Genomic DNA, 26,572 nt, shown 5'->3' with positions numbered 1-26,572 from the left:
CCACCACACAGTCAGGTCCCGCACTCCAATTGAGAGCATCTCCAGAGAGCCCCCTGGTTCATGGGGGCAGGCCACATTGCACAACATAGGCAGCCAGAAAACCAGATGGTCCACTGGCAAGCCCAAGAACCCTGGGGTGCCCCTGTCATGCTCAGAAACACCTTGCGTGGGGCTGGCTGAAAAATGTTTCCTCTGTGAGCAGCCGTGGAGGCTGTCCCTGTGGGTGACTGCGAGTGTGATTGATCACGGCTGATGAAGCTGGGTGGCTCACAGCTGGGCTTGGCAAGTCTCTGACTGGGTGTATCTGGGTGTGGACACCCAGATCAGGTGGCCCCTGGAACTCTTCCTCCTTAGGCTTCAGGGAACTGGAACCCAGCTTGCCCAATATATCCCGGGCCCATAGGCGAGGCTTGAGGCTGCCTGCTTTGGCAATGGCCTTCCTCCTGCTCTGCTAAAGGCAACACTGTATTACTAAGATGCTTGTAACATGGGCAGTTATTGACATCAGAGCTGGGTAGGATGCTCCCAGACTCTTGCTCTGGGATCTGTGTTTTAGGTCTCAGCACTGCTTCTTTGGGGACATTATGTCTAAGGTCTGTCGATGCTCAGAATTGCCAGGATTCTAATTTAAGGAAATGAGATGAGAAAGTCTGACCTAGCCAGCCAGGGTGGCGACTCCTTAGTCTCACTGGGAATTTGAAGCGGCTCAGCCCGGGTACAGCAGCCGCTGTGAGTCAGAGCACAGCTGGGAGGAGGATGCTTGGCTTCTCAGCTCTCAGCTTCCTCTGTGCTGGATTGTGCTGGAGTCAAGACATGAGGCAGACTGGGCATGAGACAGCTGATACTGCACCCCTCCCATGCCAGGGAAAGGCTCCATTCTCCTGGGCTCCCTTCCCACCCACCGCCCCTGCCAGGGAAGTTTGCACACCCCTGTTCCACAGTGACGGGAGTCTAGCTCCACTCTCTTGATCTGCTTCCAGGCTGTCTCTTCCCTGAGGTGGATACATTGATCCATTGTGAGGTGGATACCTTGTTACACAGGGAGGCAGTGGGTTGGCAGCTTTGGGAAGGCTCATGATACTGTGAGCTGGCGACCCCAGTTTCAGGCCTGATGTGTCAGGTCCAACTGGTGGCCTTAGGTAAATCGGTAGCCTTGTCTGTGGGTGGTTTTCATGCTATCAAATAGGGACAGTCATCTCTTCCCTCCCTACCTTACAGGCACGTTGCAGGACTTCAGATATGACAGGGGGATGACAGATACGTGCTAGGAAAAAACAAAAGCAAAATCCCACACTATGCAAATGAGAGGGATTGTCAAATCCTGGACTTGAGGTTCCTCCTCAGCCTTCTGGCCTTCCCTGAATCCCGATGATGCGTGCAAAGCATCCGCCTCACACCCAGCACACAGTAGGCCAGGCCCAAGCTGACACCTTTGGCCTTGGCTCCCAGTTGGAAGGTCTCAGGCCTTCCCACCCATCTCCCTCCATCTCTTTCTCAATAAACACCTACCCGTAGCTCTCCAGGGATAAGACCACTCACAGGGCCTCTGGCTTCTTCACTCTCATGACCTATTTGGTATTTGCAGTCTGTTTGAGGTGAGGGTCATGTCTGTCTTCAACCTCCTTGATGACAAGGACAATCCTGTCTTACTGTCCCCCAGGACAGGGGCTAGACCACGGCAGTCACTTAAGAAGTATTTGCCACAGTGACATGGAATACCACTCGGGTTCCCTGGGCCCTGGCTTTTCCGCTCCGTCCCTTGGTATAAAGGTGACTTATCATGAAATTCCCAGGCCAGATTCCCAGGTCACCTCCTGTCTCCACTGTCTATTTCAGGGTCTTTAAAGTAGGAATAATAACCACTATGTGTGTTGGGAGACTGTCAGATAAGGACTGTGAAAGGCAAGGCAAGGGGTTATTACACTGTCTCCCTTGTCTTTTGACCAGAGCCTGTTCACAGCCCAAGGCTTGGAGGGGTGTGATCCGTCAGGGACCTCAGGCGGAGTCTCCCCTTTACTCTCATTCTGGAGTGCTGGGAGGAGGAGGATGGTGATGATGATGGTGGTGGTGATGGTGGTGATGGTGATGATGGCGGCCTACTTACAGTGGCGTTATTACTGGCAGGCTCATAAGCACATTGCTTATGTTAATGCATGTAATTCCCCTAACAACCCAGGAGAGATTAACTCTGCCTTAAAGTTGCCACCCCTGGTGACTCTGTGATAGTACTGTGCTCTCATTAATATTCTTCCCAGCACTTATCAGGAACTAAAATTAACTCCCCGGCATGTTTATGGTCTGTCTGCTCCAATTAGACAGAAAGTTCCATGGGAGCCGAGCCTTATCTCCCTTGGACTTGGCTGATTTCCCAGGGCCTAGAAGAGCCTTGATTGGCACGTGAGAAACATTCAGTAGATCCATTTAACAGGGGGGCAGGGAGGGGACCACCTCAAGAATGCACAGTTCCCCAACCCGTGAGCTTGTGTGCCTTCTTCCCATGGTGCACTGGGCTCTCCGTGCTATGTCCTGACTTGGATCTGAGGTCATCACACTTGTGGCCTGAGGCCCAGTCCTTTCCTAACTAGCTCTCCGCTCTCCTCCCACGTTCTGACGGCTCGGGGGTTCTGTCTTAGACAGGGACACCAACTGGGAACCTGGGCAGAACCCAGGGAAGGTGACCTAAGAGGATAGACATCACCCCCTTCTGTTCTAAGTTGTCATTCATTCGTGAAGAGGCCGAATTCCTCCTTGGAATGCCTTTCCGTTGAGCCTGTAGTAGCTTCTGGGCTGCTCACTCTGCCTCCCCCATGGAGCTCTGCCTGAGTCTTTCAAAGAACACAGATCCCAGATCCTGATTTCAGGATTTGACCCAGAACTCTGCCGACCTTTATGAACAGTCAAGATGTCCAAGAAGCTAAATGCTTAGCCTTAAAGCACGAAGAGAAACGGTGGCAAAAGGGGGCATGAGAACGGAGACCCCTGGGCACGAGGGCAGGCACTCCCCAGCTCTCAGCTCCTGCCCAGAAACCCCTCCTGTCACTGCCTCAGCTGCCCATGCCCCCAGCCTGTATGGGTGGGAAATTCCTCTGCGCCTTGTGGAGGAGAACAGGTTCAGTGTATTCCAGAGGAGGGAAATGTCCAGACTCAGAAAGGCACTTAGAAAGGTGATTAGGGGATTCAGAGTCCCCGAGGTCTGAGTTCGAGTTGAGCCACCGGCACTTCCTGGCCTAGTGTACCTTAATAGATGACAATTGTTTGAGTCTCAGTTTCCCCTTCTTGTAAAAAGGGACACATCTGTGTCTCAGGGCTTCGGTGGGAGACAGGTGAGGTGCCACCCAGAAACTGTTGGCACAGTGTCTGCCTGTGATAGATGCTTAAGATACCCCAGGGGATTGTTTATCTGGGAATCAGATTTGGGTACCCAGAAGGAAGCATTAGAGACGCGTGTATCCCCAAGAAGCCCCCATATGGAAATGCTGTTCTTTTGTTTGGGGGGTATGACTCTATTGTTTTTTAAATTCTATTTTCCAAAAGGGATGGAAATATGTACAGTCCAACCAAACGGAGACTGGCCATTTCTTAGTAGATCCAAGGCAGAAGTCCAGACGTGTGTGACCAGACTGGTAGCACAGCTGATTCTCAACTTCTAGCTCCAAGCCAGTCTCAGGCATTGGTATGGTATGCATACATTAGGCACTTGTTAGGTGCCGACAGGGTGTGTATGCATTAAGCGCATCTGTTACGTGCCAGCCAGCCAGGGTTCTAAGCATTTTCTCGAGTGTGAATCAAGATACCCAGGCTGCATAATCTTCCTTTTGTGATCCTTATTCAGAGATAGAAGCATTGCTGGTAAGACTTGCTAACCGGCAAGGGGAGCAGGCAAGGTGGGGTCCCTCAGACACCCCTTGCTTTTCCCATGCCGCCTTAGTTAGGGAGTTGCCTAGCCTGGAGCCTGGCAGGGGAGGGGCTGTTCACTTAGTTCCTCTAACCCCAGTCTCAGGGGCAGTAAGGAGGGGCCTCTTCACACCCCCCTGTCTTGAGACCTCTTGATTTATAGCAACAGAAACTGGGGTGTGGTTCACTCTTCGTGCTCCTTACAGCAGGAAGGTTTCTGTCATTTCTCTTTCCTGTGTGACAGTTCCTTCTGCCTCCCTCTCGTAGCCCAGTGAGAAGGCAGACAGTGTGGCCAGCAGACACTGTCCCCAGACGAAACTGAAGAGCTGTATGTACCCTTAGTCCCTACTGCCTGGACACAGCTTGGCTGCCAGTTCCTCTCTGAGTGGAAGCCTGTACCCGAGCCCCAGGCAGCAAGGGGCACACTTCCTGCAAGTGGCTTCCAGAGGTCCCCACCCACCTACCTACCTGTCTGGCCCAGTGCCTGCAACTTCCTCACCAGGGTAGCCTCCCACTCTGGAAAAGACTGGAGTCGGGACAGAACAGTGTGGCTAGTGGAAAACACATGGCTCGGGAGCTGGATAAGCCTGAGGTGAAATCCTGGTTGTGGGCTGGGCGTGTGGCTCAGTTAGTAGGGTGCTAGCCTTCCATGCACAAGGCCCTGGGTTTGGTCCCCAGTGCCACAGAAGCCAGGTGTGGCGGTGCATGCCTGCAATCCCAGCATTTAGGAGGTAAACAAAGGAGGATTACAAACTGAAGGTCCTTCCCAGCTACCTAGTAAGTTTAAGGCCAACCTGGGTTGCACAAAGCCCTCTTGAAATAGTAATAATCTTGACTGAGTGGCTGACTGACTGGTTGGTCATAGGCATTTTCTTTTCTGCTCCAAATCTCCAGTCTCTACAGCTGTACAGGGGAGACAAGGTCATCCCCAGATAGTGGCTCGTAAGGGGCAGAACTGAGTGGGGACAGTCCAGATGCTGTGGTTCACGGCATCTGGTACAGTTCCTGTGACCATAGCATGGTGCATCAGTCAGACCCGTGGGACCCTTATAGACAGGGAAGCTCTGGGATGCCAGCAGACCAGGGAACTCCCCACTCTGTCTTTGAGCTGGGCAGCCATTTTCTCATTCGACACCTCTTCCACATGTCCAGGCATTCTGCAAATGTGGTCCCCCGGTTGGCGGCAGTAGCAGCAGCAGCAACAGGGGTGTTGTAATATGTTCACTTCTCAGCTACTCCAAAAGAGGGAATCAGAAAGTCTTGAGCTGAGGAGGTAACTCAGTTAGTGACATGATAGCTTGCCCAGCAAGGTGAAGCCCTGGGTTCTATCCTCAACCCCACCTGACCTAGGCACAGTGACAACACAGCTATAATCCCAACACTTGGGAGGTGCAGGCAAGATCAGACATTGAAGGTCATCTCTAGATACATAAGTTTGAGGCCAGCCTGGGCTATGTGAGACTCTTTCTCAAAAAAAGACTTTTGGGGTGTGCCCTATCTTTCTCTCTGGTTCAGGTGTGGGAATATGAGGCCACTTAGTACGGGGACCCTGGGAGGCTCTTCTGCCACTTCTGAGCTTTTAGTTTTTCAGCTGTGCCCTGAGGGGACACTGTGTGGACCATGCTTAGGTGTGCTTAGCTCAGTGCCCAAAACATGTCCAGGTCAGAGCAAAGACAATATGATGTTATCTTTTGTTTTTGGAAACAGGGTCTCTCTCGGTAGCACAGGCTGTCCTGAAATTGCAGTCCTCCTGCCTCAGCCTCCTGAGTACTGAGATGTAGGTTTGCACCTCCCACCATCCCCTGCTAGGCTAATTTTGCAATCATCATTATCCTCTGTATGCCTCTATCCCTTCCTTTGAGACCATGCCATGTAAGGGGACAATGCCTTGTATTTATATTTGCTGCCTCTGCCTGGCCACTCAGGGACCTACAATACATGTCAGTCTAAAACACCACTTCCTAGGGCCAGTCTCTGCCCACTGGCTCTCTGGCTCTAATATCCTGTCCTGTGTTGCATTTTTCCTTGACTTGATAACGTGCAGGCCCCTGGGCCTTTTCGTGGTCTCTAGAAAACCCCTGAAGTCAGGCTCCGCTATCTGGAAGTTTCATTTTTCTGGAAACTGTTGCCATGGTTCCCCGTGGACAGTAGGTGCCACCGCAGTAGTCTGTGGAGTTGTCTCAGAGCCCTTCTGAGGTTGACCAACCCTATGATCCTCGTTTGGGTGATGATGGGATCAGACCCAGGTCTGCAGCTCCTGCGTGGCAGCATCTGGCATCGATCTGTATCCGATTCCTTCTTTTGCCTCAAGAGGCAGAGGAAGAGGTCTCCATTCCTCAGGCTGGCACCTCTGAACTCCTATCGATGGCAGGAGCTGTGTCTTGGGGACCTTCCTCTGAGCCTAAAAGAGACACTTCTTATTCGTGTGTGTGTGTGTGGATGTGTATGTGTGTGTGTGCAGGTGCATGTGGATATGTGGATACGTGTGCATATGTGTACATGTATGTACAGACCAGATGACAACCTTACCTGTTGTTCCTCCAATGTTCTCCATCTTGTATTTTTGGAGGTACTTACCTGGAACTCACCATGTAGGCTTAGACCACACCCACTAGGGAGTCTCAGGGACTTCCCTTTCTCTGCTACCTCAGCACCGGGATCAGAAGACCATGCTACTAGCCAGGGGTACTCTTACCTGGGGACTAAAGTCAACTCTTTATACTTGTATGGCCAGCACTCTACCAGTTCCCTGTCCCCAAGTGACCCTCCTTACCCGCCTGCAGTTTCAGGTCTGTGCGGCTGCTGAAGAATGACCCTGTGAGCTTCCAGAAGTTTCCCTACAGTAATGAGGACGAGGCCTGGAAGACATACCTGGAGAACCCTTTGACGGCTGCCACCAAGGCCATGATGAGAGTAAACGGGGACGAGGAGAGTGTGGCTGCTCTGAGCTTCCTCTATGACTACTATATGGTAGGCTTACCCCCTCAGGCCGGGTACATGGCTGCAAAGTGTCTCCATTGCCAGGCCTCGGGGCTCAGCAGCCCCTCTATGCAGGGCTTTTGCATAGGCCGTTCCTCTTTTTCTGACTAAACCCTACCCTCAGCCTGGGCCTCAGCCCAAATGTACCCTCATTTTCTCATGACACAGGAAGTCCGTGGAATCTCCTGGGTCTCAGTTCTGTATCACCAGATCCTTCCACCCTCCCCTCCATCCCTCTCCTTCCAAACACCGTGTGCCCACACATTTCCGACTCCCTACAAGATAGCTCCTGGAGAGTGGCTACACATCTTGACCATGGCTGAAGTCCCAGCAGCCCATACAACCCGCCACCTGATGTACAGCACACATTGCTTGAATGGATTCCTGGCTTGGCCAAGCACCCTGTATCTCAGCTGTCCCCAGCAGCCATCTGTTCTGCCCTGTCCCTTGGGCCATCCTAGCTTCCCGCTATCCCCATCCGCTGTTCTAATCCCACCAACTGTAACAGCCTCTTCTTTTCCCTAATGTCTCCCTCTCCTTCCAGCCTCTGTCTCCAGGCTACCTTTTCTTGTCCCTATTTGCAGGTCTTGGCTTTGACTCTGGGGACTGTTGGTTCTCAGGCATGGATGGGCATCAGGCCCTTTCACCTCTGAATCAGTTTATCAGTCACAGATAGGAACTCACAACATACCCCCACCATCCCTTGCAGTGCCTATGCCTATGCCAGACATTGCTAATAGATTGCAGCTTGCTTCGTCACAGAACATCTATGAGACCTACCTGTTTGAGTATCTGAATTGCCACAGCGAGCAATGCTGTCCAGCACGGGACGGGTCGGGGGTGGGGGTGAGGGTGGGGATGTCGCTCCAATAAATCTGCCTGGATTTGTTGAGACAACGGGCCCTGAATGTGAACATTCAAACCCTGTGTAGGGGTCAGAGGTAGGGGTGTTTGTCCACCCTAATGTGGGAAGGGAGGTGAATTCTCCGCATGATTTTCGAGGTCCAGAGAGACTGAGGTGTACAGTTCCTGACAGAGAAGGCCCCAGGCTGTCTCTGGTCCTCATCCCAGCGTAGCTTGGCACACACCCCTCACCCCCACCCTCCGCCTGTTGTCTACCTGCAGGCTGTTAGCATCTGGATCCTGTCTAGCTCAGGCCAACAGAATGGAATTTGATCGGCTACTCCAGCTCAGGGTCACGATGGAAGCCAGAATTCTCCATCTATCTTCAGATCCCAGCCTGGAGTTCACCAGGAGAGGCTAGACTGTAAAATAAAATCCCTGCAAGAGGTCATTTTCAGGGCTGTGCCTCTGCCCCTCAATCCTGCTCAGTGTACCAACAGTTCTCTCTGAGGCTGGTATGAGGTCCAGAGGTGATTTGTGCCTTGTCCAAGGACACACAGCCAATATGCGGTAGATCTAGGAAGGGAATCAAGAAATGGACTTAGAGTCTATGTAGAAATAACATGTGAAGCCTACACTCCTTGAAGCAGAGTTTCTGACCCTTGCTATCCCTACCTAGGTCATACTAGTGACAGTAATAGCCATTCAGGGTAATGAGAAACATTAAATTAGAAGCATTTTATACAAGGTCTCACTTGTTACAAGTGTTCTTTTTGAAAAAGCTGCTGGTTTTGTTTTGTTTTGTTTTGAATCTATAGCTTTAGACTTTCCTTGAAGCAGGAGTTATAATCCCCTATTTAATGTTTGAAGGAATTGGGTCTCAGAGAGGTGCAATCCTTTAGCCAGAGTCACACAGCACTTTTACGTGGTGAAACACGTCAGCCAGGTTAGTCTGATGCCCACTAGCAGGCTCTCAACTAGAAAGCACAGTGAGGTGCTGTCCACCCTGTACCCCGGGGCTCCATCTCTGTGGTAGCCAGAGGACCTGCCAGCTTGAAACACTCACTTTTCTCCCAAACGTGCCAGGGCCTCAGGCCCTGGAGAATGGGAGGGTCCCAATAGTCAGGCCCCAGCCAAGAGTCACCCATCAATCTACCCCTCTTCTCGCAGGGTCCCAAGGAGAAGCGGATACTGTCCTCCAGCACTGGTGGCCGGAATGACCAAGGAAAGAAGTAAGCTACTCAAGGCCATCTCTGTCTCTTTAGACCCTTACCTTCTCTGCTCTGTTGGGGACCCCTGAATGCTGGCAGACCTGCCTGTTAAGCAGAAGGGGTGTGGTGCTGGAACCCACAGTACTTCTTAGCACTCCTATATTTTAACTTCCTTTAAGATTCTTGCAAAATAGTCACAGTCTACAGTTGTATATAAAGTCAGAGCTTTTGTGCAGTACTCAACCTGCCCCCTGAGCAGTTTGGAATATATTCATTTGCTGACCTTTTTCTGAGCACACATCCACCGTCTCCCAGGCACACAGCTACCTCCCAGACACACCCCACAGAATATCTCAGTCCAGCTGTTTTCAAGTGGGGACATTTTGGCACAGGGACATTTGGCTCAGAAAAAAATGGCTAAACTTTCAGTGTTCTAAGTTAACTAGCTCTGTAACAGCTAAAGCAAGTTGTCCCCTCAGCCCAGAGCCTGGGGGAAATTACCATTTCTTACCCTCTCCCTCTCTTGTCAATGTGGCCAACTGGCCTGCTTAGAGTCTAGCTTCTCACATGCCAGGAAGGCCTAAATCTTACATAGGATCACCATCAGCCCAGTGTAGAGAGATGACGCATGCTCACTTTTACGGTCTCTCTCCTCCAGGTTCTACCACAGCATGGACTATGAGCCGGATCTTGCCCCCCTCGAGAGCCCCACACACCTCATGAAATTTTTGACAGAGAACGTGTCTGGAAGTCCAGACTACACAGACCAGCTCAAGAAGAACAATCTGCTAGGCTTGGAGGGGGTTCTACCCACCCCCGGCAAGACCAATACCGTCCCCCCAGGTCCGAGTAAACTGGAAGCCAGCTCCATGGACAGCTACCTCTTGCCCGCCAGTGACATATATGACAATGGCTCCCTCAACTCATTATTTGAGAGCATTCATGGGGTTCCACCCACACAGCGCTGGCAGCCAGACAGCACCTTCAAAGATGACCCACAGGAGGTGAGGGCCTGCCCCTGAACCCCTCACAGCACCCCTGGATCTGTGTTTGCATGCACAGAAGGAGAAATGACAGTACGAAGGTCAGAGCTTTGCCGCAGATGGGAGAAAGTTCTAGACCTGAGGCAGGGCTGCTGTGTACAGCCATCCAAATTTGCACTGCACAGTCACGCGGCTGTGTGTGCAGCCCTGGGCCGAGCCCCTGCAGCCTGAACATGGCCACTTATTCTCCTGTGCTTGTGTTTCTCTACAGTCGCTGCTCTTCCCTGATATTCTGAAGACATCCCCGGAACCCCCATGCCCAGAGGATTATCCAGGCCTCAAGAGGTAACTTGGTTTCCTAGAACGTCTGGGCAGGCGGCTGAAGACAGAGACCTACAGCCCCCCTAGAACACAGCAGACTCCACAGCCCCCCTAGAACACAGCAGAACCTACAGCCTGTTCCTGGGCTGTGAGCTCAGCACCCTGTTAGAAACACACATACCTGTGAGCTCAGTCCTTGAGAGGCAGAAACCGGAGGATCAAGATGAGTTTGAGGTCAGCATGGACTTTGTAGTGAGTCTGAGGCCAGCCTGGACTAAATACCGAGTTCCTAGCCAGTCTGGGCTATGTAGTAAGATCACCTCTCAACCCTCCTAATCTCTCCAAAAACATAAAACTGAGGCTCAAATTGTCTTAAGCCTCCCTCTCCATCACTACCACCCATGGCTTTGTCCCTACCCTGGATCTCCCTGGTTTCCTTTAGACTCTTTTGTTCAGTTAGAACATGTGTCAACAGAGACCATCCCTGGTCAGGAGATTGACTTAGGTCACCCAGCAAGCCCACCTCACACCCAGAGCCCTCCCCCATGCTCCCAGGACACCTCCACCCATAGCCTGTCTCACCACCCTCTCGCTCCCCACAGCGACTTTGAATACACCCTGGGCTCCCCCAAAGCCATTCACATCAAAGCAGGGGAATCACCCATGGCCTACCTCAACAAGGGTCAGTTCTACCCCGTCACCCTACGCACCCCAGCGGGAGGGAAAGGCCTCGCTCTGTCCTCCAGCAAAGTCAAGGTGTGTGGGACAGTTTGGGGAGGATGTCACTGGCAAGCTTTGCTGGGGAACGCTTGTCAATTGAGAGGGGGGAAGAGGAGGGGGCATAAGGTGGGGCGGCTGGGCCATGCTCTGGGAGGGAGCCTGGGGCCTGGGCCTCCAGACCAGGGTGACATGACCGCTGTACTTACAGAGCGTGGTGATGGTCGTGTTCGATAACGACAAGGTCCCCGTGGAGCAGCTGCGTTTCTGGAGGCACTGGCATTCCCGGCAGCCCACCGCCAAGCAGCGCGTCATCGACGTAGGTGAGAGAGAACCCCGTGCCTCTCCTACTCCAAATCAAACCCAGTAGGGCTCGGGGCAGGAGATCACATCTGCTGATGGAAACAGCAGCCATCTTCCCTGCTGTGCTCCGGGATAGGTGGGGTGTGGGAGCCCTGGCAGTGCCAGTGAATGGGCCCCAGGATGTAGGCTGCCATGGGGTTCAGCATGGAACCGAACTCGGAGGTCAGATGACAGAGTTGTATTCCCAGCCCTTCGTAAAATTGGCATGGTGGCACAGACTTGTAATTCCTGCACGAGGGAGGTGAAGGCTGGAGCATCCGTTAGGTCATCTTGAGTACACAGAATTCAAAGCCAGCCTGGGCTACCCAAGGCCCTGTCTTAAAAAAGAAGCAGGAAAGCCGGGCAGTGGTGGCGCACACCTTTAATCCCAGCACTTGGGAGGCAGAGGCAGGTGGATTTCTGAGTTCGAGGCCAGCCTGGTCTACAGAGTGAGTTCCAGGACANACTTGGGAGGCAGAGGCAGGTGGATTTCTGAGTTCGAGGCCAGCCTGGTCTACAGAGTGAGTTCCAGGACAGCCAGGGCTATACAGAAAAATTCTGTCTCAGAACCCCCCCCCCCAAAAAAAAGCAGGAGGAGAAGAGGAGGTGTGTTCCTGGGCCATCTTGTTCCTAGACCACCCCAACCAGCTAGACATCCAGCCCAATCCTGGCTCCATCCTTTCCTGTGTGCCTTTATGACTTATGTCCCCTCCCCTCCCTGTACCTCTGTTTATCCAACTGTCAAATGTCAGGTGGCCAGCGGCTTGGCTGTACACAGGTTGGGACTGGTCAAGGACTTGGCTGAGAGGTTGGACAACGGAGCAATTAGGAGACTGGGCTTAAGAGTCAAACAGTGGGCTGGTGAGATGGCTCAGTGGGTAAGAGCACCCGACAGCTCTTAGCTCTTCCAAAGGTCCGGAGTTCAAATCCCAGCAATGATCTGACGCCCTCTTCTGGTGTGTCTAAAGACAGTGACAGTGTACTTACATATAATAAATAAATAAATAAATAAATAAATAAATAAATAAATCTTTAAAAAAAAAAAAAAAAAAAAGAGTCAAACAGTGTGCTCCTTGCTCCCTGTCCCTACACCTGCTGCCTCACCATACATCCCTTGCTATGTGGTCCTCGCTAAATTACCTCAGAGACTGTCTGTCACACTCCCAGACTAACCTCTGAACCACAACTTGGGGGGTCAGCAAGCATGTCCTTGCCTGGGGTGAGGTGTGGTTCATAGCCCCTTCCCACAGTGCCCCAGTCTCTTTCGCACTGACCCTCTGGTCTCCTACACTTCCAGCCGACTGTAAGGAAAACTTCAACACCGTCCAGCACATTGAAGAGGTGGCCTATAACGCGCTGTCCTTTGTGTGGAATGTCAACGAGGAAGCCAAGGTCAGTGTGGGCTTGGGTGGGGCTGTTGTGCCTGGGAAAGGCTTGAGGGGCCCAAGGGTGGTGGCACCCAGGTGGTGGTATTCATACTTGACAGAGACACAGGCTCTGGGCTGACAAGCTGGGTTGCACCCAACCTGTCCCCTCAGAAGCCATGTCACTGTGTTTAACTATTGCCCAAATGACTGGTTGTCATAGGGATGGGGTGACTGGCAGATGTCAGCATCCCTATTCTTCAGATAACTGAGCCTCACAGGAAGGGGCGTGCTGACACCGGCTCAGAAGTAGCAGGGGAGGGCTTGAACCTCGGCACTGGCTTCTTAGATGCTGCAGGCAGTGGTGAGCTCCCATTGCCATGTCTAAGAGACTAGAACAAGGACATGGGGTTGGTTGAGGGAGAAGGCAAGGAGAGGGAGCCCCACTGGCTTCCTTCAGGCAGTTTGAACCCCGAGGATTCTCCCTAGCCAGGTGCCTGAGCCCATCACCAGCTGAGCACTTACAACTTCTCTGTGTTGTGGAAATAGCACCAGCTTGACCCTCAGGGGCTGGGTGACCTCTCTCCAGTCAGTCCCTCTACACCCTGAACAGGTTCACCACACCCACTGAGCCTGGGACCTCTCATCCCAAAGGCATCTGTGGACCCCTGCCTCCCCTGGAGGAACATAGAGAAGATATGAGGGGGACAGGCCCAGCTGGCATGGTTGTTATTCAAACAGAGCTGGGGGCTAGAGGAGGAGCCTGCCAGTCAAGGGAGGTGGGAGAGTCTCTTGGAAAGGGAGGGGTGGGCCAGGGAAGTGGGAGAGTTTCATGGGAAGGGAGAGGTGGGTTTCGGTGGGGATTTTTCTCACGGCCTGCATGCCCTCAGGCCTGGGTCTCAGTATTAGCTGGGAGCCGGTGGAAGCTGTATCATAGCTGGGTCGTGTGAAAGGAGCTCCCACAAAGCCTGTGACCAGGGGGGGGGGTTTGTAAAGATGCTCCTCCCCTGACCCTCACCCCCACTGTTCAGGTCAAGATTGTTTCTAAGGGGAAAATGTTCCAGAGACCAAGCCTAGACTGGGGCAGTAGAGTCTGACCCTGAGCCTGCCAGGGCTGAGACAGGCCCCAGGCTGGCCTTTGAGAAAACGCAGGCTGTCTGTAGACTTGGAACCAAATCTTCACTAGAATGAATCCCCAGCATCTCTGACTGACAAGAAGTGTGAACTCTCCCAGCCCCACGGGATGCATGCGTTTACCTGTCCTCATCTGCATATAAAACAAAAGGGGTCTGCAGAAACCCAAAGCATCTATCCAAGCTGCAAGCTGGCAGACTTCCCACAGATTAGGCAGATTAGGAGGTCCAGGTCCAAGCTCATGCCCTGACCCCCTAGGGAATGGGCTGCAGCCATCCTGTCTCAGCTGGGCCTGCGTGGCTGTAGAATAGAGATTACCTGGGTAGCCACTAGCCACTAAAGGCACAGGACTATTGAACAGCAAGAACTGGGATCTCATGCTGGCTGTAATTGGTCCTTAGAGTGAAGTGTCACCTCCTGTGTGCCTGATCAGTAGGGAAGCTGTGTCCCCCAACTTGTGCTTCAAACTGAAGAGAAATCAACCTTCAGACCTACAGACCCCAAAAAATCCTTAGTGCCCTCCCAGGGTGGGGTGAGCCCAGTGAGCTACAGGGGGGACACCAGCCTGGCTCCAGCTGCACCCCTTCCCATCTGTGAAAGGGAGGCAGATAGTGATGCCTGTCCTCGGGGCCCAAGATGGCTGAAGGGTAGTCACTGAACTCTCAGATCTGAGTAGACCACTTATCTGACTCCCTGCTCTCTCCCTAGGTGTTCATCGGTGTCAACTGTCTGAGCACAGACTTCTCCTCGCAGAAGGGAGTGAAGGGTGTCCCCCTGAACTTGCAAATTGACACCTATGACTGTGGAGCAGGCACTGAGCGCCTGGTGCACCGTGCTGTCTGCCAGATCAAGATCTTCTGTGATAAGGTGTGTGTGTGTGTGTGTGTGTGTGTGTGTGTGTGTGTGTATGTAGTGCATGAGTATGTGTATGTGTGTGTAGTGTTCATGAGTGTGCATGCATGTGTGTGTGTGTGTAGTGCATGAGTATGTGTGTAGTGTGTGTAGTGTGTGTGTGTGTGTGTGTGTGTGTGTGTGTGTGTGTGTTTGGAAGAGCAGGAGACACTACTTGCTTCTCTGGAAAGCCAGTCCCTCTCTGTCGATTCCTCTGTGTGTTTGTCCCAGCTCCTCTCAGTATCCATCTCTGCATCTGTATTTCTGCACCTTTCTGCAAGGTCTGTAAATCGGGCTCTATGGCTACATTGTCTCTGCTAGTCCTCCTCATTCCTGCTCATCTCCCCCTCCCCCCACTTCCCTCCGGCTCCACCATCATAAACTTCCTTCTTCATCTCTCTCAAGACCTGAGCCGACTTCAGGGAAGCTGGGCCTTAGGCCGGGACTCGCCCATTTCCCTCTTTCCCTGTGACCTGGCCCATATTCAAGATGCAAAGTAGCAGCTGTGGACATGGCGAGCCCCTCCCCTGGCCCCTCCCCTGCCCCCCTCCCGTGGCCCCTGGTGAGCACCACCTCTCTTTGCAGGGAGCCGAGAGGAAGATGCGAGATGATGAACGGAAGCAGTTTCGAAGGAAGGTCAAGTGCCCAGACTCCAGTAACAATGGTCAGTAAACAGTGGACAGGGGGCCAGATAGGGTAGGCCAAAGGGAAGGAAGACAGAGAAGATGGTCAGGGGGTTGTGTGTAGGGACTTTGGGGCTCAGTAGCTTCTTTTGTTTCAGCAGGAATCAAGGGCTGCCTGCTGTCAGGCTTCAGGGGCAATGAGACCACATACTTGCGGCCAGAAGCTGACCTGGAGACCCAGCCTGTGTTGTTTATCCCCAATCTGCATTTTTCCAGCCTACAGCGCCCAGGAGGGGTGAGGAGAGGGCAGGTGGGAAAGGGACCAAGCGGGCCCTGGATCCAGATAGGGCCCGCCTAACCACACTGCTGGGGGTTTCACATGCTACTGCCGTGATGGTATTAGGGTGTTTCCTGGACCTGCTATTGAAAAGCGGAAAGAAAATTGCTTCTGTTGAACAGCAAGGAGTTTAAAAATGACCACTGACCCTGTGGGTATATAGCCTCAGGAACCAGTCGTGAGGAAAAGAGAAATGGATTCTCTATCCATCAAACTCTCTTTGGGCTCACATGGAAAATGTCAGTTGGAGCTACACCCAGGCTGGGTGGCTGGTCCCAGGGAACAGATATGAGAGCCCAGCAACCCTACAGCATCTTGACCCTTTCTGCACCTCTATGAGTCACCAATACTGGGTCCAAGGGTTGGTATAGAGGCACACTCCTAAAATCACATGGCCAGAATGTGAACCCACTCTGAAGCCTCGATCAGGATCCAGGTGCCCTTGGCCACTCATTGGCTGCTCCACCTGTCTCCCCAGCCAGGGATGCTAACCCAGAGCATCTGCAGCCTGGAGGCACGAGCGAGGCCTTAACTGAGCTATGTTCTCTCCCTCTTGCATGCCCATCCAATGTGTTCCCTTTGCCAGACAAGGTCAAGAGCAAGCTTCATTCTGCTCTGCTTCCATCACTATCAGCTGGTCCCTTTCTTGACTTGAAGGCCCAGCCCCCAGGCTCCTCAGGAGCGTTTGAAGGCCAGGCCATGGTGCCTGATTAAGTCCTTGGTGTCTGACTTAGGAGGTACATCACAGAGCTGGATACAGCCGCCAGTACAAAGTAGCTCAGACACGCCCAGAAGCATATCCCATCCTTTCTGCTCTCCTGGAAGCAGCCTGGGCAGTAGTATTGGCCTTTCTATATTGATCCTGTTATAGCCTGAGGCCCCAGGAAGGAAGATGTTCACTTAGTGGCCCCAACTGGGTAGGCAGCTATTCTGTGGGAAACCAGTGTCTGTACCCAGTGGGGAAGAGAGCACAGGATGGCCCTGAGCCATCTCCTGCCCTCTCTGGCCCTGAGTGCTCACCCCACAGGACCACATGGGGACACCCAACGGGCAGCACAGTAGCAGTAGCGCCAGGCATGCAGTGTGCTCAGAGACTTCAGCTCCATCTCCAGCTTCAGCTCCAGCTTCCCATGATCCCTGGTCCCCAGCGGCAGGCCCAGTAGCTGCAGCTCCCCACCTCCTCTGGGCTTGCTGCTGGGTCACCAGCCTGCCAGCAATACTGCAGCAGTTCGGTTGTGTCCCTGAGTCCCCAGTACAGCAGCCTGATCTGGACAGTTCCCCTCAACTGACTTAGGGAACCCTCAGTGCAGAACATAGGGGACTCTAGCATAATACCCACCCCCCTTCCTTCCCAGGCTGCTATTGTCCCTGACCAGAAATGTCTATTCTCTCTGTTGCAGGTTGTCCCCTCAGCAGGACACAGCAGCTCTGACAGGTACAGGAACAGCAGCCAGGGGTCCTGTCCTTTCTTAATACTGTATCCCTCACGTTGCCTCCTGTCTTTCCCCTGCTCCCTGGAGCCAGGCCTGGGTCCTCCCTTCACACTGAAACCACCTGGGTTTTTATGGGCTTCCTTTACATGGAAAGTTGGCAAATCTCTGGTGAGACACCTGCTTGTAAAAAAACTAAAGGCAACGAAAAGCCTCTGAGATGGGGATACAGATTCGGGGGAGCACAAGCCAGAGCTATGCTGGACACCCCTCTCCCCAGCATGTCCCCTTCAGAGGCCACAGTCACCCGTGCCCCTCCCTCTGCCGGTCAGAGCCTCTGTCCCAGCAACCCTGGGGGGACCCCCGAATGTTTATAGAGGGTGAGGCAGAAGGGCGGAACAGCATGACTATGTGGCCGTAACTGGCTTGGCTTTGCATGCAAGCCGTCTGCTGGAATCCATTTCTCCCTATAAACAGCCATGTATGTTTTTCATAAGGAGCTTTTCTCCAAATTCTCTCACCATGAGTGACAGAGCTCATTCATATTCTCCAGCTACTAAGTCACAGGGACAGGACTGAACCAGAGCTGGCTTGCTCTAGGCCCCATGGTCCCTACTCCCTCCCAAGGCTCTACCCATCCCTGGCTCACTTCTTTTAGAAGACATAATGTGGGCGGTGCTAACAGTTCACTTTGATTAAGGCCAAGCATGCCTCGTGCCACCTCCTATAGCATGACAGCTCTCCCCATGGCCGGCTTCTCTAATGTGTCATTTGAGGTTAAGGAACACAGCCTGGCATGCTGCCAGCATGTGGCAGGGCTGGGGTCTGACCCAGCTAGACCTGTACCCAATCTTAGGACTTCACCTCTATCCTAACACACTGTTAGCCTTTCCTGGTTCCTGCTCTGCCCTAAGGGCCCCGGGGTGGGTTGTGGGGGCAGCTGTCCTCACCCGCCCCTCTCTGCTGCCCTACAGGCTGCCTCTGAAGCGAACCTGCTCACCCTTTGCTGAGGAGTTTGAGCCTCTTCCTTCCAAACAAGCCAAGGAAGATGACCTTCAGAGAGGTACACAGAGTCTCAGAGTCCATCAGATCCCCCCAGAGCCTTCCCAGAAGCCCCCCACCCACCCCATGACTTTCCTGAAGTCCCCCCACCCAAGGCCTGATTCACTCCTTGGAGAGTGTTTAGGCCAAGATTTGGGGATGACTGAGAACACTCCAGGGCTCAGACAGATGTCACAGAGATAAAGGACATGTGGCTTTGACCCTGTTTGGACATGGCTCTCCCAAGGCAGCAGCACGGGTGACAAGCTTATTGGGTTGGAAGAGGCCTTTGGTTCTCTAAGTAGCTAAGAGTTGGATGGACTTCTATGTCTGGTCGTCTGGCTTTGACATTCTTAAGCCTGCGACTGGAAGGAGGGTGGGGGGTGGGGAACAGAAGTCCTGGAGGCTTAGATGACCTTAGAAAACCCAGGGCCTCCAGTAAGTCAGGAACCGAGCTTAGTAAATGCACTCGGGGTTCCCAGATACTGCTCCTGATTTCAGCAGCAGCTCTGAAGTAGGCGGCAAGGACCCCAATGCACACACACAGTAATGCCAATGGAGCTGAAATGACCTTTTCAAGGTCACTGGCTGCCATGTAATAGAGCCAGACCCAAGATTCAAACTCCGGCAAAGCAGGGCAGTTTGGAAAGGACTGGATGCAAGCACACCCTTACATGCCTTTTGAGAGCCTTCTCCATCCCCTGCCCAGACCCCTACCCCCCACCCCACCCCCTACCCCCATGCTCAACGTCCTCTGTTCTTGGTTTTCAGTTCTGTTGTATGTGAGGAGGGAGACAGAGGAGGTGTTTGATGCGCTCATGTTGAAGACCCCGGACCTGAAGGGGCTGAGGAATGCGGTAAGGTGCCTCATTTCCCACAGGAGGGCTCCGGTGGTCTGCTCTTCCCACCCCACAGAGGGGCCAGGGCCCTGCTAGGGGGTGTGCCTTGCGATCTTATCACCCTGTCAGAACCCTGCTCCACCCTGAGAGTCACTCACACCGTAAATCCTCCTTAATCTGTCTGACAGCCCAGGGCTTTTGTTGGCTTTGCAAACCTGTTTCTGTTTTAATGGGAGTGAAAAAGCCCTCCACAAAAAGACCAGGCCCCAGAGACGCTCATATTTTTCCCCTCCCAGGGTGGCCTCATTCCTTGGGATTGCAGGACTCCGGGGTGGCTGAGGGCGAGGGCAGGACTGTATCTGGACCAGGAGACCTTCCCCAACCCACCCCCACCCCCAGTCACCTGAGTACAGCCCAGCCTGGGCAAGTTGAGGGTCACCAGGGCTTTGGACTTGAAGGTGAAACCTCATGGGACAGCTGAGCCCCTGTAGCTGGGGGACCCTTGGCAGCCTTGGTGACCTGCTTAATGGAGACCCACGGGCCAAGCGTTTTGTTCTGTCTGCTGTGCGTGACTGCCTCCTCCCTTTATCGACTGGGCATCACCTCGCTCTGAGAGGCCAGGGACTGGCAAAGGTGGCATAAGTGCCAGTTAAGCCCAAGTTTCCTGCCCTCCGGGCTGTCCTGCTCTTATAACATATTGTCGGCCTGCTTGGCATCAGCCCCAGGAAGTTGGGCTCACAAAAAGTCATTAATGTCACTTGAAAGCAGATAGAATCTTTGGGCTGAACGGCAAGGTTGGGCAGCACATTAGCTTCGCCGGCACCCACTCTTGGCTTCTCTGCTTCCCTGGAAGCAGAGCTTGCCGCTCTTCACAGAGCCCTGGCAGCTTCTGGTTACACTGCTGTTAGAACAAAGTCTAGGGACATTTCTAGCTAGGAGGGATCTCTGTGAAATTTACCCAGGACACCGAACTCTTCCTCGTTCTCAACTGCCCAGAGGGGACCACGAGCCAGGCCTGTCCCAGGCCTGTCCCTAACTGAAGCTTTAAACCAGCCTGCTCCACTGGGCACCAGTATTTGACTGAGAGCTGACAGTGGGCCAGACCTGGTCCTTCCCGAGTTCTTTTCATTGTCCAAAAGTGAAACTAAGAGAGGCACAGGAACACTGTTCTACAACTCCCCCAGTATGGTGGCACACACCTTTAATCCCAGCATTCCAGAGGCAGGTACAAGCACATCTCTATAAGTTCGAGGCCAGCCTGGTCTACATAGTAAGTTTCAGGACAGCCAGGTGATAGAGAGAGAGACCCTGTCTCAAACAACAACAACAATGACAAGTTAGGCAGCTCTCGTGTGGGCAGGGACCACTCGCCTTGGTTCAGGCAGGCTGCTCAGCCAAGCTTAGAGCCACAGCTGCCTCACCTAGAGAGGAAGCTCTCATGTGGACCTAATGGGTCTTTAGGCTCTGAGCCAGGCTTGGGCACTTGGCGCTCCATGGGCCAACCCCATCAGCTGCAATTATGAACTCCTGCTCAGGAGAGGGACATGCGGGGTACCCCACCTAAAAGCAGGTCCTGGAGCACGCCCATTGCTCCCAAGACAGTGACAATGACACTCATGGGGGCTTTGGTACATGGCAGGAGCTGGCGTGAACATATTACATCATCAGCCAATCATTTAATTCTCTCAGCAGTCCTCTGGGGGTGGGGCGGGGGAGGCATTCTTGCTGTCCCCACAAAGAGTCTGCATGAGGTCACCAGCCAGTGAAAAATCAGTCCTTAAACACAGATCCACGCCGGGCATGGTGGCACATGCCTTTAATCCCAGGACTCGGGAGGCAGAGGCAGGCGGATTTCTGAGTTCGAGGCAAGCCTGGTCTACAAAGTGAGTTCCAGGACAGCCAGGACTACACAGAGAAACCCTGTCTGGAAAAACCAAAAAAACCAAAACCAAACCAAAACAGATCCAAATGTCAGACCCTAGGTGAGAACCAAAGGAAACGGAAGATGCTCAACTAGATATTTTATAGACACTAAAATGCAGTTTGCTAAGGGTTTCTTGTGATTTGACTTATCATAAGACAATTCAAAATAATATCAAACCCTCTACGTGTGATGTAAATTTATGCATGCACAGCACATAGAGGGGAAGGTGCCCAGGTGACAGTGATGTTCTCCCCAGGGAAATAGGATCATTGTAATTCTCTTTGTTTTCCCGATATTTATGACTTTTATAGCCACCAAGTAAAAGGCAGTAGTATAAAGTATGTATAAATCCAGTTTGGGCCACAGGCAGTGAAACCTTACCGTTTCCTTCCAGATCTCTGAGAAGTACGGCCTCCCCGAGGAGAATATTTGCAAAGTCTACAAGAAATGCAAGCGAGGGTAAGTGCCACTTAAGTCCTCCGTGGGCTGCTCAGAGCTACCAAGGCTGGGCTTGGCCTTGGCAGAGTTACAGAGAGCATGCTCAGTGAGGTGGAGAGTCCCCAAGTCAGGCCAAGGCCATGGTCACTTCTCCACCTGCAGAAACCTGGGTGAGAGTAGGAGGAGGTGCAAGGGTCTTCTCACAAAAGTGACCCTCCTGGCATAGAGGGGGAGTGCGGCTTGCTCATCAGAAGACCCAAGTTCAAGTCCCCAAAACACTGGAGACCAAAGTTCTTCTCTTATTATGTTCATTGTAGCAACCTCCATTCACCCGACTCTCCTGTTGCAGACATCAGACTGAGTCTATCTCATTTAACCCTCGGAGTCACACTGGCACACACACCCACATTTTACATGCAGGGAAACTGAGGCTCGGAGGCAATAAGCAGGGGTGGGTGCAGGAGCAGTGAGCAAGGCACCAGAGGCAAGGAGGCCCGGAGGAGCCTCCCCAGGCAGAGGGTGACAGGAAGGGTTGGCTGCCAGGAGCCTAGGTGGGAATTTGATTGGGGATTAGGTTGAAGAGCCCAGTCAAAAGAAACTCCAAGGTTCTCTTCCCCCTCCAGGCTACAGCAGGCAGGAGAGAAGCAGGCCATACCCTCCAGGACCTGCTAGTCCTCCTGCTGCTCTGTGGGGAGCACAGCTGCACCCCACTAGACAGTCTAACTCCAGCTGCACTTGACCATGACCCACCCAGTGGTCGGCACATTCTCCCATTGAGAATGCCTGGCTTCCTCCAGCCCCGCCCCCTTGTCCTCCCCCTGTGGCTCCCGGGCAAAAGGCTGGAGTGTAGAAAAGGACCCATTTGGTTTGGGTTGCATGAGAATCTAGAGGGTTTTGTCGGTGTGTGGGGTCTCTCCCCTCCCACCAGCCTCCTTCCTCCCCTCTCCCTCCCCTCTCCCCCATCCCATCAAGTTTCGGTTTCATACAGGGGCTCACCCTCTGTCTGGAGTAAGACTGCTTCTCGTCTGCTTTGCCCAGACAAGCCTGGCCCCACTTCTCCTCTAGCGCCACACCCATGTGCCCTGCTTCCTGCCCCTCCTGTGCAGGGTTCCCCTGAGGGACCAGGGATAGTCTGTGTAAGTTGGGAAGTTGATGAGCTGTGAGGCTCAGCGTTCTAGCTCCTGGCTCCTTTGCCGGGAGGCCTTCCCATCAATCCAGGCAGCTGCTCAAACTGTAATGACTTCCATCACGGAAGTTCTTCCCTCGGGCCAGATACTGTCCTGGCATCATCCCAGCTGCCCTTGAGCTTGGCAGGGTCCTCCCCCTTTGAAGCTAAGGTTCAAAGTAGCGGTCCTGAGTTAGAGACTAGCAAAAGAGATTCTCGGTGGCCTAAAGTGCACCCACACACCCACACACACACAGCTTGATCTCACCTCTCCTCCTTGTTCCTCTGACCTATAAGAAATATGCACATATTGTTCGCTCAGCACTGTAGAGCACATGAACTCCACAGCCATGAGAACTTCAGCTCAAAGATGGTCTGTTAGGTCTGAAAGACCATATTTCCATATACGAGTTCACTCAAACATATGTCCACATCAGGAAAGGTGGATATTCTAATCCAAAGCCTACTTTATTCTCACAAGCCTCCTCCCCCCCAAGTCCTCCAGACCAAGGTAGATAAAATCAATTTTACAAGCATCATAGAGTGCTTGAAAGATTAACCAACACACTGCTTTTGCTGGCAGTGGGCCAGGGGGGTTAACTCAATACAGGCGGAGGGGTTGGAAGCTAAGAAGTAACAATAGCTGTTGACAAGTGCCTGCCACTGGCTGGGGACCCAGTTGTCACTGACCTCTTACTGGAGGGTCCACCTTCACACCACTGCCCTGGAGGTGCGCTTATACAGCCCAGTACCCTGAGGCTGATGGATGCTATGCTAGGAAACAGACAATTCAACCCTGAAGTTGCCAAAGCACATACCTTCTCTCCTCCCCACCCAGCCCTGCTCTCTAGTGTATCTCCAGCCTCCAGCCCCCAAGATAATGATCACCTGGGAATGCAGGGTCCTGCCGGCCCCAGACTCTGGGAGCCCCAGCTCCAACCTTTTCCCCAAAAGAAGGCGCTGCCAGCTGGTGCTGACAGATGACAGAAGTAGCCCAGTGGGCTTCTCAGGTTCACTACTGTCCCTGCCACCCTTCCCAGAGTCCTTACAAAAGCAAGCATCTACTGAGCTCTTGCCTGAACATAGATTTTTGGCTTCCTTCCGACTCCCACTAACTTGTATTTATAGGATTTTGTGGCTCCTTTCCCTATCCTGAAAAGTGATATCATAGAAATACAAAGGTCTAGATTAAAACCTGAGCTCTGCCATCTACTAACCGTGGCTACAAAAGAATAGCTTTGTGTCTTTGAATCGTAGCTTCTCCATTCTATTGCCTGGCATGGCATGGTGGTTAAGAACCCAGTCTTCCTTTCTGGGTGAAATTCTGGAGGACAGAATTCAGGTCCAATTAATTTGTGTGCAGGAGCAATGTCCTGCACATGAAAGTATCCAGCAAAAACTGAAAGATCAGAGATAAATGGATATATGGAGGGAGGATGGAGATGGGTGGGTGGGTGGGTGGATGGATGGATGGATGGGTAGATGGATGGACGGACGGACGGACGGATGGACGGATGCTGGATGGATAAATGGGCAGATGGATAGATGGATGGATGGGCAGATGAATGGATGGACAGACGGATGATGAATAGATGAACAGAGAGATGGATAAATGGTTGAATGTATATGCCCAATTCTATTACCTGCTCAGAAGATTAGCAGGGAGACAAAGTGCAGCTCAGGTGACCTCTGGGTGACTTTTCATCAGGGAGGCAGCTCTTACAGGGTACTCTTGATATAAACTATGACTTTGACCCTTTCAGAGCCCATAGCCGTGGAGTTCATGCTTCTTGAACTTCAAGTCCCTGACTTGAGGGTGGAGGCTCCGTCCTTCCAGTCTGTTATATAATCCCCTTGAGATTTCAGCTTGACAGGAATCTACTGAGAGGGGTGTTGTATGGCCCCTGTCTCTAGCTCAGGCCAACACACCTGAGTGGCTCAGTGCAGCCTTCTGTGAAACCCAGATGACTACAACCTCCTGAACTTGAGTTTACAGTCCGAGCCCCCAGTCTAATGACTGAGAACATAGCATCTCTTCCAGAGTTTCACGTTGGTCACTCAAAAGCACCCGCATTCAGCCCAGCAGAAGGGAAGCCATCCACCAGCAGGCACCGGCATGGCATGGCATGGCTGGCAGGCTGGGTTCCGAGCTGAAACTTGACCACTGGAATTCCTCATCTTACAGCCTGGTCTTGAGGGTCACAGAAAGCTACCGAGGTGGCCTGTAGCATTGCTATCAAGCTTGTTGCTCAGAGGGCCATGACAGCCAGCCTGGACACATAATAACTGTGTCTCCCTCCTCTCTCTTCCAGCATTCTGGTTAACATGGACAACAATATCATCCAACACTACAGCAACCACGTGGCCTTCCTGCTGGACATGGGTGAGCTGGACGGCAAGATCCAGATCATCCTGAAGGAGCTATGAGGGCCCGGCCTCAAGCGTCCCACACCCGGGGCCCCGGCTCAAGCCCCGTACAACTCTTCTGTGTCAGCTATTACTTGAAATGCCTTTCTTTGGGAAAGAGGTCTCGCAAGCAACCCACTCAGTGATGTCCAAGCCAGGGAGAGACCAAGAAGGTTCCAGGATCTAAATGTCCCACCCAGGCTCGAACGCACTCCAGAGCTTCCTGAAAGTACCCAGCCCACCAGAGAGTCTGAGCAACACAGATCCAACTGCCTGCTTTCTCTTCTAAGTCCCGCTGCAGAGGCCCTTACAGGGGATGGGGGTCACACCACCTTCTCTGCAGGGCTATACCGGCTGTCTCGATTGGTTCTGATGCTCACTGTTTCCTTTCTACCAACTTCAGACCAGAGAGAGAGAGTTCTCACACTTTGGCCAAATAACTTGAAAACTCATGACTTTCACAGCAGATGCCTTTGTGAGGCCCTTGGAGAGGAAACTTTCTTATTGACTTCCTCGGCACAAGATGTAAGTCACCGTCATCGAGCTGACAGGAACAAATACCCTTGCCACCTACTGTTGTACACATTTCTTATTTACAGTTTTCATTATGTGATATATATATATATATGTGTGTGTGTGTGTGTGTGTAAGTATATATTGTGTACATATATGCAACATTTTGTATGTCCATGTTACATTTTTATCATTTCAAAAATATGTATTTCATATTTCTTGAACTATTTTTTTAGCTGTTTATTCGATTATGCATTTTGTATATCATAGGGTTTAGTAATAAAAGCCTACCTGTGCACACTTCCCCGGTTTTCATGCGCTTCTTCCTTCTGTGAGACTCCAGTGAATCTCAAAGACCCAGAAGAGAGGCTCGGGTCGGGGAGGCTCTTCCTCTTTCTCCCTTCACTGTGGCCTTGTCCCAAGGGCTTCTTGTCCTGTACATGAAGGCTGACAATGGGCATGGCATATTCACCCTGCCAGGCCATAGAATCCACATGTGGTCTCACAAGTCATGACGAGGCTCCTCCATGCAGAGAGCAAGGCCCAGGAAGGTTTACCACCACAGTGATGAGTCCCTCACAGCTAGGCCAGTGGTCCAAAGCTGGGACCCATGCGACCAAGACCTGGGCCCACTCTGCCCCTACTCCTCAGGCTGACACTTTCTCTGGATTTAACTCCAACTGCTCCCCAAAGGCAGCTACACATCACTTCCCAACTGTACAGCAGTGACATCGGATTGGTAACTTGTAGAGTCATGTGCCAGTGTCTAGGCCTCTGGGGCAGGGGGTAACCTCAAACTAAGTGTTGTATCCTCTCCTAGGAGAGCCTCCCTCCCTCCCTCCTCCCTTCTTTTCGTCCTGTCCACAGTTGTATCTACTCCACTTCCTTACCAATAAAATGTAGTGTGGTCCTCACTGGCCTCGGTGTCCCTCAGAGCCTCGGGCTCTCCAGCGAGTCTCAAAGATCCAGGCTGTGGGAAAGGGTCAGCACCCCTGCCTTTTGTCCCAGAAGCTCTGCTTCCCCTGAATTGGGTTTTCTTCTGACTGTCTGAACAAGACTTTTTACACTTTTATGCGTATGGGTGTTTTGCCTGTATGTGTGTCTTTGTGTACTTTTGTTTCTTGGTTTATTTTTAAAGTTTAAGAACCAAGATACTTTTTTTTTTTTTTTTTTTTTT

At 52.4% G+C, this 26,572-nt stretch overlaps 1 protein-coding gene across 2 annotated transcripts in view; it reads left to right on the top strand.

Moving 5' to 3' along the window:
- Grhl3 (grainyhead like transcription factor 3) overlaps nucleotides 1-25,698 on the top strand; it is a 31,609-nt gene extending 5,911 nt beyond the window's left edge. Inside the window, exons 2-16 of one of the 2 annotated variants that reach the window (XM_021160943.2) lie at nucleotides 6,678-6,864; nucleotides 8,887-8,948; nucleotides 9,586-9,931; nucleotides 10,182-10,255; nucleotides 10,834-10,987; nucleotides 11,160-11,271; nucleotides 12,588-12,682; nucleotides 14,497-14,655; nucleotides 15,265-15,343; nucleotides 15,461-15,597; nucleotides 17,040-17,074; nucleotides 18,044-18,132; nucleotides 18,882-18,967; nucleotides 21,268-21,332; nucleotides 24,789-25,698. In XM_021160943.2, coding sequence (XP_021016602.1) covers nucleotides 6,678-6,864; nucleotides 8,887-8,948; nucleotides 9,586-9,931; nucleotides 10,182-10,255; nucleotides 10,834-10,987; nucleotides 11,160-11,271; nucleotides 12,588-12,682; nucleotides 14,497-14,655; nucleotides 15,265-15,343; nucleotides 15,461-15,597; nucleotides 17,040-17,074; nucleotides 18,044-18,132; nucleotides 18,882-18,967; nucleotides 21,268-21,332; nucleotides 24,789-24,903 — 1,795 coding nt within the window. In that variant the 3' untranslated portion in view covers nucleotides 24,904-25,698. Of the gene's footprint in view, nucleotides 1-6,677; nucleotides 6,865-8,886; nucleotides 8,949-9,585; nucleotides 9,932-10,181; nucleotides 10,256-10,833; nucleotides 10,988-11,159; nucleotides 11,272-12,587; nucleotides 12,683-14,496; nucleotides 14,656-15,264; nucleotides 15,344-15,460; nucleotides 15,598-17,039; nucleotides 17,075-18,043; nucleotides 18,133-18,881; nucleotides 18,968-21,267; nucleotides 21,333-24,788 lie in introns of those variants that run through there. The other variant, XM_021160944.1, reaches the window with a different exon arrangement.
- The last annotated feature ends 874 nt before the right edge of the window (nucleotides 25,699-26,572 follow it).

This window comes from Mus caroli, chromosome 4 (assembly GCF_900094665.2).
Source record: "Mus caroli chromosome 4, CAROLI_EIJ_v1.1, whole genome shotgun sequence".
NCBI classification, from domain to species: domain Eukaryota; kingdom Metazoa; phylum Chordata; class Mammalia; order Rodentia; family Muridae; genus Mus; species Mus caroli.
Note: the sequence above shows the minus strand (reverse complement) of the source record. Positions and strands in the feature narration are given on the sequence as shown.